The 12,673-nt window shown below is 47.3% G+C and overlaps 1 protein-coding gene across 1 annotated transcript in view; it reads left to right on the top strand.

Moving 5' to 3' along the window:
• The window catches only part of CDC5L (cell division cycle 5 like), a 54,253-nt gene extending 46,713 nt beyond the window's left edge, over window positions 1–7,540 (top strand). The window contains exons 14-16 of the mRNA XM_056563942.1: window positions 385–582; window positions 3,628–3,840; window positions 6,940–7,540. Coding sequence (XP_056419917.1) covers window positions 385–582; window positions 3,628–3,840; window positions 6,940–7,044 — 516 coding nt within the window. The 3' untranslated portion in view covers window positions 7,045–7,540. The remainder of the gene's footprint in view (window positions 1–384; window positions 583–3,627; window positions 3,841–6,939) is intronic.
• Window positions 7,541–12,673: the final 5,133 nt, after the last annotated feature.

Here is a 12,673-nt window from a genome sequence, read left to right as displayed (position 1 = left end):
TTACTGAAGTGTATGCACTGACTAAAGAGTAGTACAGAACATGTAATACCTCCCTGTACTGTAGGGGGCGCTACCAGACACCAGTCAGTGCATGTACTTCAGTAATACAGGGGTTTTACCAGTAAATGCCCATTCTGATTGGTCGGTTCTTCCGGCCATTGACAGGTATCACAGATCTGGACTGTCCGTACATTGTATGTTGAATCTGGTTTCAAGTTACAATGGTCCAGAAAAGACCATTGTATGTTGAGGCCGTTGTAAGTTGAGGGATCACTGTACTTTCTAGCACTGGAGTACCCCTTTAAGCTGCTCTCTTCTTTCTACTTTGAATCCATCGGCTTAGTGGTTCCTTCGTCTATACTAATCTCCTTCTTCATATTCCAGGCGGAGGAGCTCCTGCAGCAAGAGATGGAGGTGGTGAAGCAAGGTATGGGCCACGGAGACCTGTCCCTGGACGCCTACAACCAGGTGTGGGAGGAATGTTACAGTCAGGTGCTTTACCTCCCTGGACAAGGCCGATACACCCGAGCCAACCTGGCCAGCAAGAAGGACCGCATCGAATCTCTGGAGAAGAGGCTGGAGGTGAGCGTGTCTACTGTGTGGTGTTCTCCATACATTACTCTCTCTATAAGAGTACGTTCACACGCGCAGATTTTTTAGCGGGTTTTCCGCTGCGTATTTGAAAGTGGGCGGGCTCTTCTCGGCTGTCCGCAGCAGATTTTCTGCGGCGGAATTTACGCTGCGGAAAATCCGCCACAGTCCCTACTGACTTCAATGGGGCTTGCGGCGGATTTTCCGCAGTGTACATTCCGCCGCGGAAAATCTGCTGCGGACAGCCGAGAAGAGCCCGCCCTCTTTCAAATACACAGCTAAAAAATCTGCGCATGTGAACGTACCCTTACAGTGTTTTCCAACCAGCGTGCCTCCAGCTGTTGCGAAACTACAACTCCCAGCATGCCCGGACAGCCAAAGGCTGTCCGGGCATGCTGGGAGTTGTAGTTTTGCAACAGCTGGAGGCGCGCTGGTTGGAAAACAACACTCTAGGATTACATTACAACACATTGATAATGGCATCATGGACGAGCATGTGTGTTGTCCACGATGCATGATATCTCAGTGTAGTGACATCACAACAACTCACACCTAATGTAACATAATGTGTAGCTGTGTAGCCTGTTGCCATGGTAACCAACTGTCCTGCTCTGCCATTGGTCAAAATCAGTTCTGACCAATGGCAGGGGATAGGAGGAGATCGCAGCACTTCGACCTCACTCCTAGCCCTCAGGATGATTGGGGCTGTCTCTGACAGCTCCAATCATCCCTATTTTCCGGGTGATCGGGTCACCAGAGACCCGATCTGCCCGGAATAGCAGAAAATCCCATGTCTGAATTGACATGCGATTTTCTGCGATCGCCAACATGGGGGGGGGGGGGTCTCAGGACCCCCCTGGGCGATGTGCCGGGGTGCCTGCTGAATGATTTCAACAGGCATTGCAGTCCACAATCGGCAAGCGTCGGGGACCGAAATTCCCACGGGCGTATGCATACGCCCACGTCCTTAAGGACTCTGGATGCAGGGCGTATGCATATGCCCGGCGTCCTGAACAGGTTAAAGATATGTAAAGCAAAATTCCAAGAAAACATTCCTGGTTTAGTTTATTTATTTTTGGCTACATGTTGATAGGGTTGCCATGAACACATCCACGTGTATTAGAAATAGCTGCTGATTTTACTGTAAAATTTGCAGCACTTCCACTGTGTGTGAATCCACCCCGTGTCCTACACCCAGACTTTCTTGTAGAGTTTATGGAACTTTTTTCGCCAGTTTTAAATCCTATGAGAAATATTGGCTATTATAACTAATGTGTACGGGAGCCTGTAGTGTTCAGTACAAAATAGCTCAGGCAAGTGGTAATGCACAGTTTCACCAGTAGATGGCAGCAGTGTTCTTCCCATGTGCAGGGATCTATTGATGTCTCTTCTCCGTTTTCAGGGTTTTACCTTGTAGATTAAGTTACTTTACCACCTTTTTGTTTGAAATGTGGACGACTCCTATAGTGAATAGATGATCACTTACCTCATCCATCATATTACCATGAAGTTGTCTCATGCTTAAATGAACATACCGCCTAGGACCAAGTCCAGTGTTTCCCAATCGGTGTGCCTCCAGCTGTTGCAAAACTACAACTCCCAGCATGCCTCGACATTTTGTTTTTAAGTCAACTGGTGCCAGAAAGTTAAACAGATTTGTAAATTACTTCTATATAAAAATCTCAATCCTCCCAGTACTTATCAGCTGCTGTATGCCCCAGAGGAAGTTCTTTTCTTTTTGAATTTCCTTTCTGTCTGACCACAGTGCTCTCTGCTGACAACCTCTGTCCATGTTAGGAACTGTCCAGAGCAGGATAGGTTTGCTATGGGGATTTGCTTGTACTCTAGACAGTTCATGACATGGGCAGAGGTGTCAGCAGAGAGCACTGTGGTCAGACCAAGCAAATTCAAACAGCAAAGAACTTCCTCTGGAGCATACAGCAGCTGATAAGTACTGGAAGGATTACAATTTTTAAATAGAAGGAATTTAAAAATCAGTTTTTTTAACTTTCTGAGACCAGTTGATAAAAAAAAAAAAAGTTTTCCAACAGGGTACCCCTTTAATATTGTCTCATATCCTCATGTCCTCGGTTTACACAGATGAGTAAGTGTAACAGTGTTTCCCAACGAGCGTGCTCCCAGCTGTTGCAAAACTACAACTCCCAGCATGCCCGGACAGCCGTTGGCTGTCCGGGCATGCTGGGAGTTGTAGTTTTGCAACAGCTGGAGACTCCTTGGTTCGGAAACACTGCTTTCACATTTAAGGCTTATTTTAATTTTTTTATTTTTTTTGTACCATTCTTGCACACTGTTTTGTTGTATGGACCATTTGTTTGGGGAATTTTTCCCAGATAAGGTCTTGCCCTGCAATTTTAACCCCTTAAAGAGTACCTGTCATGATCTTGTTAAATGTTATAATCCTCCCAGGTCACTACCCCCATCATGATAAACCACCCCCTGCCTTTATTTATAATTTTTTAGTTTTCTACCTTGATATTGCTCTGTATTTTCTGCTCAGTCTCAGTCAGATTCACAGACTGGGAAGGGGTGTTCCCCAGCAGGCGTGACATCATCTAAAGCCATGAGAGGACTTCCTCCCTCACTCCGCTACATACAGCCTAGAGCAGTTCAGTGTGAGTTGAGCTATGATTGGCTAAGGCTGCACAGACCCCCCCCCCCCCCCCCCCCCCCTCTCAGCATTCCCTGATTTTGGACTTCTGCCAGGCCAGCAGGAGTCCAAAGTCTGTGCAAAAGATGGGGGGGAAATGTGCTCTGGACAAGTAGGGAGACACCTAGTGGCAGCTTTTTTTTAAAACACAAATAAAACATTTTTTTGTTAAACAAAGTACATTAGAAAGATTTGTTATTTACCATAAGGAGTGCAATAGAAAACATTTGTTTTAATGACAGCGCCCATTTAAGGATGAAGGGCCTACATGTATGAAGCACTCCCCGACCCTAGTGTTTCCTGTAAGAATATTGAGAGGACTGTAACATCCCTGTTTTTTTTTTTTTTTTCTTTTTCTTTCTTTTCAGGTAAACAGAGGTCACATGACTGCGGAAGCCAAAAGAGCAGCGAAGATGGAGAAGAAGCTGAAGATTCTGTTGGGCGGTTACCAATCCCGAGCAATGGGGCTTATAAAACAGCTCAACGAAATCTGGGATCAGTATGAACAGGCCAACCTGGAGCTGAAGACGTTTGAGGAGCTGAAGAAGCATGAGGATATCGCCATCCCCAGGAGGATAGCGGTAAGAGATCACTACTGTTGTATCATAGGCGCCTGTTCGGGACGATAAGATGATTATAGTGGATTGGGTGGAAATGAATGCATCCTTAACAGGGTTAATTCGATTACTTATCTTGAGTTATATCCTGTATTATACTCTAGAGCTGTACTCACTATTCTGCTGGTGAGATCACTGTGTACATACATTACATTACTTATCCTGTACTGATCCTGAGTTGTATCCTGTATTATACTCCAGAGCTGTACTCACTATTCTGCTGGTGGGGTCACTGTGTACATACATTACATTACTTATCCTGTACTGATCCTGAGTTATATCCTGTATTATACTCTAGAGCTGTACTCACTATTCTGCTGGTGAGGTCACTGTGTACATACATTACATTACTTATCCTCTACTGATCCTGAGTTATATCCTGTATTATACTCCAGAGCTGTACTCACTATTCTGCTGGTGGGGTCACTGTGTACATTACATTACAATACTTATCCTGTACTGATCCTGAGTTATATCCTATATTATACTCCAGAGCTGTACTCACTATTCTGCTGGTGAGGTCACTGTGTACATACATTACATTACTTATCCTGTACTGATCCTGAGTTATATCCTGTATTATACTCCAGAGCTGTACTCACTATTCTGCTGGTGAGATCACTGTGTACATACATTACTTATCCTGTACTGATCCTGAGTTATATCCTGTATTATACTCCAGAGCTGCACTCACTATTCTGCTGGTGAGGTCACTGTGTACATACATTACATTACTTATCCTGTACTGATCCTGAGTTATATCCTGTATTATAATCCAGAGCTGTACTCACTATTCTGCTGGTGAGGTTACTGTGTACATACATTACATTACTTATGCTGTACTGATCCTGAGTTAAATCCTGTATTATACCCCAGAGCTGTACTCATTATTCTGCTGGTTTTGTGCTGTCTGCACTTTACACAGTTCCTACAAGCAAATAATGAGTAACATGAATGTTCTTTCTGATATACGGGGCATGCTGGGATTTGTAGTTTTTGCATCGGAGGTCCACAGTTAGGAGACCAATGGCTTATATTAATTTGAGAGAACCGCAATGCATCTCAACAGTGTTTTCCAGGGAGTCCATAAATGTTTTCCTGGATTTCAGAGCTTGGCAATGTACGGAAGTCCCATTGGGAATGAATGGAGCGGCAGTCAAGCATACACTCTGCTGGGCCCATTCATTTTGGGGATAATTTACCTCAGTTTTTCTGATTGCCTGGAGGTCCCTGCAGTCTGATCCCCACCGATCAGCCAGGAATTCTCTACCCTGTACATAACATTTGATTTAGGGATAACACTTATAAAGTAATGTCATGTAATGGGTACTTGATGCCGATCCAGATCAGTGAACCAGTGCGCTGCATTGTGGGGTTACCGCTCTTTACATTGACTTAAAAGGGTCCGGAGCAGGTTTGCCCATTTTAAGCTCAGTCAATGTAAGTAAATGTATGTAAATGGGAAATTGTTCTGATAGATTTTATAAGTTCCTCAGCATTTCAAGATGTTTGCTTTCAATGAATAGGAACACTCTTGGTTTATAGTCAAATGCATCAAACCTGTTTATAGCCAGTCCTGCTCTCAGCTGAGAAATACAATTGTATCCAGTCTAGACAATGCTCTGTGAGCTAAACATCCTGCACTCCAGACTAATACATCGTTTCTCAGCTGAGAGCAGGACTAGTTATGTACAATGTATTAGCCTGGAGTGCAGGATGTTTAGCTCACAGAGCATTGTCTTGACTAGATAATTCTCCCTGTTTTCTGTTTTTCAGCTAAGAGCAGGACTAACTATGTACAAAGTATCAGTCTGGAGTCCAGGCCTAGTTTAGCTCACAGAGCATTGTGTAGAATGGATAATTCTCTCCGTTTCTCAGCTGAGAGCAGGACTATCTATGTACAGAGAATTATCCATTCTACAAAATGCTCTGTGAGCTAAACTAGACCTGGACTCCAGACTGATACATTGTATATAGTTATTCCTGCTCTTAGCTGAAAAACGGAGAGAATTATCTAGTCAAGACAATGCTCTGTGAGCTAAACAGCCTGGACTAATACACTGTAATAAACCAGCAGAGTGATTCAGCTACTGATGTTTAGCTCACAGAGCATTGCCTAAACTGGATACAATGGTCTCCGATTTTCAGCTGAGAGCAGGACTAGCTATGTACAGTATATCAGGCTGGAGTCCAGGCTGTTTAGCTCACAGAGCATTGTCTAAACATGATACAATTGTATCAGTTCTCAGCTGAGACCAGGGCTATCTATGTGCACTGTATCAGTCTGGAATCCAGGCTGTTTAGCTCACAGAGCATTGTCTAGGCTGGATAAAATTGTATCAGTTCTCAGCTGAGAGCACGACTATATACGGAACAGGTGTTCTGCCTCTTGAGTGTAAACAGGAGTGTTCTCATTCACTTACAGCAAGCAAATATCTTACAGCGCTTCTGTCATTCAAAAAAATTTTTTGACACGTTGCACAGACAATGTCAAAAATATAGATCAGTCTGTATCTTCCACTATTATAGATATAGGTGGGTGAAGCGCACAGCAGCGTGCTTCACTCCACAGCTCAGTACTGAATCTGACTGATTGCAGGGGACTAGTCCAGGGGGCCTAATTTCTGCAACGAGCACCGATCTGGAGAGTGAAGGGCCATGCCGTGCGTTTCACCCGGCTATATCGAACAAAGTGGTTCTCATTACTCAGACCCTGACTGATCAAAAATTTCCCAACCAGGGTGCCTCCATGCAAAATTACAACACCCAGCAGGCCCGGACAGCCTTTGGCTGTCCGGGCCTGCTGGGAGTTGTAGTTTTGCAACAGCTGGAGGAAACGCCGTACTAGACAGAGTGCTGATAGAAAATCCTTCACACTCATTCATTATCAGTCGTGGCAGAGCAGTGGGGGAGAGCTACTGCAGCAGCCAGTTGCCTTACAGAACACCCTTGAGAAGAGAAGCGAAATGTCTGATGTTCTTGAACGTATGGTTTTCTTTATTTATTTTTCTTTATTTTTATATATTCCAAATATTTTAATTGTTCTTCTTTTCCCCCCCTCAGTCCCTTAAAGAAGATGTGCAGCGGCAGGAGGAAAGAGAGCGGGAGCTTCAGCAGCGGTTTGCAGAACTTCTTCTGGAGAAGGAAGGTTCGGTTCCCAAATACTAAACCCGCGTGAATGTCTCCCGCCCGCCGCCGGCCACGTGTGTGCATGTGCTCGTCCTTCCGCCTGATCAGTACTGCCGCCTGATCAGTACAGATCTGCTGCTCGTGTATCTGCCGTGTCCCGTTGTGAGCCGAGCTTTACACGCCCGTACAATCTGAAATCCTCTCTCTACGTAAAAATGAGACCCTAGTTGGTGTAATGACTTTCACCGAAATGATGAGAACAGTGACTGATATATTTTTATTTTGTGATAATAAAAGCCCCTCATCAATCCCATCCGGCAGTATAAAGTGGTGCCCTGTCAGCTGGGGTGGTGGGGCGGGGACACCCTTTATTTTTACTAGCTGTATATTTGTTGTGTCTTTTTTTTTTCTTCTGTTTTTTACCAGTTTAAGCGACTCATTCCATTGAATGTAGGCAGCAGCAGCGTTGTATCATCATTTAACCTCGGAGGTGTTCATTGCCTGCGGATTATCGATGTACAAATAAATATTACTATAAGGATAAACGTGTACGTTTTTTTTTTTTATCTTGTTTTGTTTTTGTTTTTACAGGACGCGCATCAAATATAGAAAAAGATCTTTAAACATTCTGTTAGTTTTTGGTAGGGAACAATCTTGTACACATTTAACACCATTTTCACCTTTTTAAAGGGGTACTCCGCTCCTCAACGTTTGGAACGCCGGCGCTGGGAGCTCGTGACGTCATAGCCCCGCCCCCTCATGACATCAAGCCCCGCCCCCTCAATGCAAGTCTATGGGAGGGGTGTGACATCCGCCACGCCCCCTCCCATAGACTTGCATTGAGGGGGTGGGGCGTGATGTCATGAGGGGGCGGGGCTATGACATCACGAGCTCCCAGCTCCAGTGTTTGGAACAGTTTGTTCCAAATGCTGAGCAGCGGAGTACCCCTTTAAAGGGGTTATCCAGGAAAAAACTATCCAGGAAACTCGCTGTAAACCCCCCACCCCTATGATTGTATCCAGAAAAACACTACACCTACACAAAATAAAAAGTAAAACACTGCATATACACATACACCTTATGCAGTCATCCCCCCCCCCCCCCCCCCCCCCAATAAAGATAAAAAGCTTCATGTACGGCAATGTTTCCAAAACTGAGCACCCAGCTGTTGAAATACAACTCCCAGTTTTGCTGGACAGCCACTGACTGTCAAGGCATGCTGAGAGTTTTGCAACAGCTGGAGACACCCTGTTTGGGAAACACTGGCGTAGGGTATTTTGGTGACGGAAGCAAATCCCCAATTTAGGCCTCAAATGCGCATGGCGCTTTCTTGCTTTGGAGCCCTGTCGTATTTCAAGGCAACAGTTTAATGCCACAGATGGGGTATTTCCGTACTAAAATTTTTTTTTTTCTTTCTCCTTTTACCCCTTATGAAAATGTAAAGTTGGGGTCTACACCAGCTTGTTAGTGTGGAAAAATAAAATTTTTTACATTAACATGCTGGTGTTGCCTCATACTTTTAATTTGCAAAAGAGGTAAAAGGAAAAAAGACCCCCAAAATCTGAAATGCAAGTTCTCCTGAGTACGGAAATACCCCATATGTGGACGCAAAGTGCTCTGTGGGTGCAAAACAAGGCTCAGGAGTGAGAGTGCACCATGTACATTTCAGGTCTAAATTGGTGATTTGCACAGGGGTGTCTAATTTTACAGCGGTTCTGACAAACACAAAACTATAAATATCCACATGTGACCCCATTTTGGAAACTACACCCCTCACGGAACGTAACAAGGGGTATAGTGAGCCTTAACACCCTACAGGTGTTAGGCGAATTTTCATTAAAGTTGGATGTGAAAATATAAAAAATGTTTCTCGATCGGCTCCATTGGGGGGACACAGACCGTGGGTGTATGCTGCTGTCTCTAGGAGGTGTGACACTATGGTAATAAAAAAAAAAAAAGTCGGCTCCTCCCAGCAGGATATACCCGCCTCCAGGCCCTGAGCTGATCAGTTTAAGCTTAGTGTCTTGCAGGAGGTGGACGTGGTCTGGAATTCTCCAGACCAGGTCTTCTGATTTATTGTTTTCCTAGTATAGGGACGTGTTTAGTTTTTTATTCCTTTTTTCGTTCTTGTTTTCAGGTGGGGACTCGGACTCCGGTTCCCTGTTTCCCCATTGCAAATAAGGGGGCACAGACCTTGCGTATATGCGCTGTTCATGCCTTCCCCCCCCCCCCTCGCCAACGGTCAGCGCCTGGGTTGGTACCTCATGGGTCCAGGTCCCCCTATTCCCCTGCTCGCCTCTCTCGCACATGGCAGCTAGGCGTGATGTAGGCGACAAAAAGCTGACTGAAGACTTCACGGAAGACTCCATTAGGTAAGTTCTTCTGACTGAGGTAAGTACATTTCCCTTTTCTCCCTTAGGTGCGGACTTGCAACCTCTGGGACCCTCAGTTTTTGGCCTACCTGTTCAGGTTTATGGGGCTGGCTTATACTGGGGCTTGACTTTTATTCTGGGGCGAGCAGTGGCATCTTAGGGGGCATGCATTCTGTGTGAATGTGTTTTTACTACTTCACTGTGTGTGTGTGTGTGTGTGTGTGTGTGTGTGTGTGTGTGTGTGTGTGTGTTTTACTGTGCGGCTATGACCGCAGTGCCTTATATGTGGCTGACATGTGCGCTCGGGACAAGGAGCGGGTGTCATTACAGCTTCTTCTCTGCTCTTCTCATAGCTCCACCCCCTGGGCTGTCGGAGCTCCCTAGAGGCACGAAGTGGCCTCCAATTGGCACCGTGAGCGTGAATTTCAGTAGGGGCCAATCAGTTAGTGCCTCTGCCTCAGGCACGCCCCTCTCTGGCTATTGACTGGCCTGTTTTACACTAGCTGCACGGAGCCGAGTTCTCCTCTCTGCAGTTGCCAGGGGACACAGACTAGGGTGAGAAAGTTCCTGTCTTTTTCTCATTATGTCCATACCCAGAGCTGTTCCTCTCTCTGAACAGAAAACTGGAATGTCTGTGTCTTATTTTGTCTGTAAGCACTGTAATGCTAAGATGCCTGGCTCTACTGAGCCCACTTGCTCTGCCTGCTACACTGCTCCCCCAGACCCCCTGGTACCCCCGGATGCCCTTTTGGTTCCGGTGGATTCAGCCACCCCTCCAGCCTGGGTTTCTTCTCTGACCCAGTATATGGCTGACTTGACTCAAGTCTCCCGTTCGGTGGCTGAGGCCTCCCGGGAAGTGGCATCCACCTTGAAGGGGTCTGCCTGGCGCCGGGCCTCTCTGGGGGCCCCTCCTCTTCCCCACATACTTCACGCTCTCACAAGCGTACTAGGGTTGCCTTGTCCGACTCTTCCATTGAGTCTTCAGATAGGCGTGGGTGCTCCCCCCCCCCCCTTGTCATCTGGTCACTAACGTCGCTTCTCCAGAGGACGTTCTCGTAGTCGCTACTATGCCACGCCAGAGCCGTGTACCCGGTCAGGGTCACCACTCTCCAGGACTGCCTCCACTCGTTCACATTCTCCTGGTGAACTGGCTGACGAGTTTTCCGAATTGGCATCTGACTCAGAGGAACGCTCGGGTACAGTTGAAACGGTGAACTCATTGGTCGCAGCCATAAGAGACACCTTTCACTTAGAGGACCCAGGATCTTCGGATGTAACTCCTGAAGTATCCTTTCATCGTGCTATGTCAGCACCTCAAAGGTTCAGCTCTCACGCTGACTTTGACGCCATTCTGGAATCTGCATGGAAACTTCCAGACAAGAGGTTCCCGGGAATAAAGACGATTCAAGAACTTTATCCATTTGACAAGGATCTTGTTACTAAGGTGGTTTCCCCTCCTTCAGTGGATCCACCAATCTCCCGAATCTCTAAGGCTACTACACTGCCACTGGCATATGCGGCTGCCTTCAAGGATTCCACGGACAAGAAGGTGTAGTCCTTAGCGAAGTTTGCCTCTGAAGCAGCTGGCTCTTCGCTTCTTCCCATCTTCGCCTCGACATGGGCGTGCAAGGCCCTATCGGAGTGGTGCCTAAAACTCCGTCAGGGTATCCTAGCGGGATCCCCCCCAGAGAATGTCTGCTCTGGCTCTCCAATGCTCTAAAGCTGGGGAATTTCTGTGCACAGCTTCCATGCAGTCAGCCCGTTATCCTTTTGCTGTGGATCACCTAGCTGCTCTCCGCCGTTCTATGTGGCTTAAAGCTTGAAATGCAGATGCCACTTCCAAAAGGTCTCTCACTGAGCTTCCTTTTACGGGTGGCCGTCTTTTTGGCAAGTGCCTTGACGAGATTATCTCTGAGGCCACGGGGGGTAAGAGTTCCTTGTTGCCTCAAAATAAGGCGCGCTCCACTTCCCAAAGGAAGTCCTCTTCCTTCAGTCCTTTTGGATCCTTGGTCCAGCAAGGGGTCTGAGCAGGCGCCTTCGCGGGACAAGAAGGCGCCCTCGTTCCGGGCGCACCCGCCTTGGAAGTCGGACACCAACCGCTCCGGCTGGTTTGCAGCCAAATCAGGCAACCGCAAACCCACTTCCGCATGAGTTGAAGCCTCCACCCACAGTTTTTTCATGGGTGGGAGGTCGTCTCTTACTTTTTCGAGACACCTGGACCACACACATTCAGGACTCCTGGGTCAGGGATGTGGTGTCCAACGGTTACCGAATGGAATTCGCCTCCCTCCCGAGGGATTGCATTTTTCGATCCCGGGCGCCCCGGTCTCCTTCTCTGGCGAAGCAATTTCGAGAGGCTCTGCAGTCTCTACTTCTCCAGGGGGTTATCGTTCCCGTTCCTCCAGGGGAACGTTTTCAGGGTTTCTATTCCAATCTTTTTGTGGTCCCCAAGAAGGACGGTTCTGTACGACCAATCCTAGACCTCAAGCGTCTCAACCGTCATCTTCTCATCCGCCACTTCCGAATGGAATCTCTCCGTTCGGTAGTGGCATCCCTAGAACAAGGGGAGTTTTTCTTCTTTTGACATCAAGGATGCCTACCTCCATGTGCCAATATTTCCAGGCCATCATCGGTACCTCCGCTTTGCAGTTCCAGAGGGGCATTTTCAATTCGTAGCCCTCCCCTTTGGCATGGCCACGGCTCATCGGGTCTTTACCAAGATCCTTGCCCCAGTGATGGCCTTGTTGCATTCGAGGGAAGTCTCGGTGATACCCTACCTGAATGACCTTCTCATCAAGGCTCCCACCAGAGCCCAGACTCTGGAGAATGTGGATGTCACTCTTCACACTCTGGATCGCTTTGGGTGGATGGTCAACCGGGACAAGTCAGTCCTCTCTCCCACCCAGTCGCTGATCTTCTTGGGACTTCACTTCAACTCGGCCTCTGCCCGAAGTTGCCTTCCGCCGGACAAACGTCTGACTCTTATGTCAGGAGTCCGCTCCCTTCGGGCTCAGGTCCCAGTTTCCATCCGCACTTGTATGAAAGTCCTGGGTCGGATGGTGGCAGCCATGGAGGCCGTACCCTTTGCCCAGTTTCATTACCGCCCTCTTCAGCTGGCGATTCCCTCTCGATGGGACAGATCTCCTCTGTCCCTCGATTGCAAGATTGTTCTCCCTCACAGGATCCGTCAGTCTCTGCTCTGGTGGCTCCACTCCCCCCTTCTTCTTCAGGGGGGTTCATTTCTTCCCCTTCACTGGCAGGTAGTTACAACGGATGCCAGTCTGTCGGGCTGGGGC

Source organism: Hyla sarda, chromosome 3, assembly GCF_029499605.1.
Source record: "Hyla sarda isolate aHylSar1 chromosome 3, aHylSar1.hap1, whole genome shotgun sequence".
Lineage (NCBI taxonomy): Eukaryota > Metazoa > Chordata > Amphibia > Anura > Hylidae > Hyla > Hyla sarda.
This window is presented reverse-complemented; position numbering and strand designations above follow the sequence as displayed.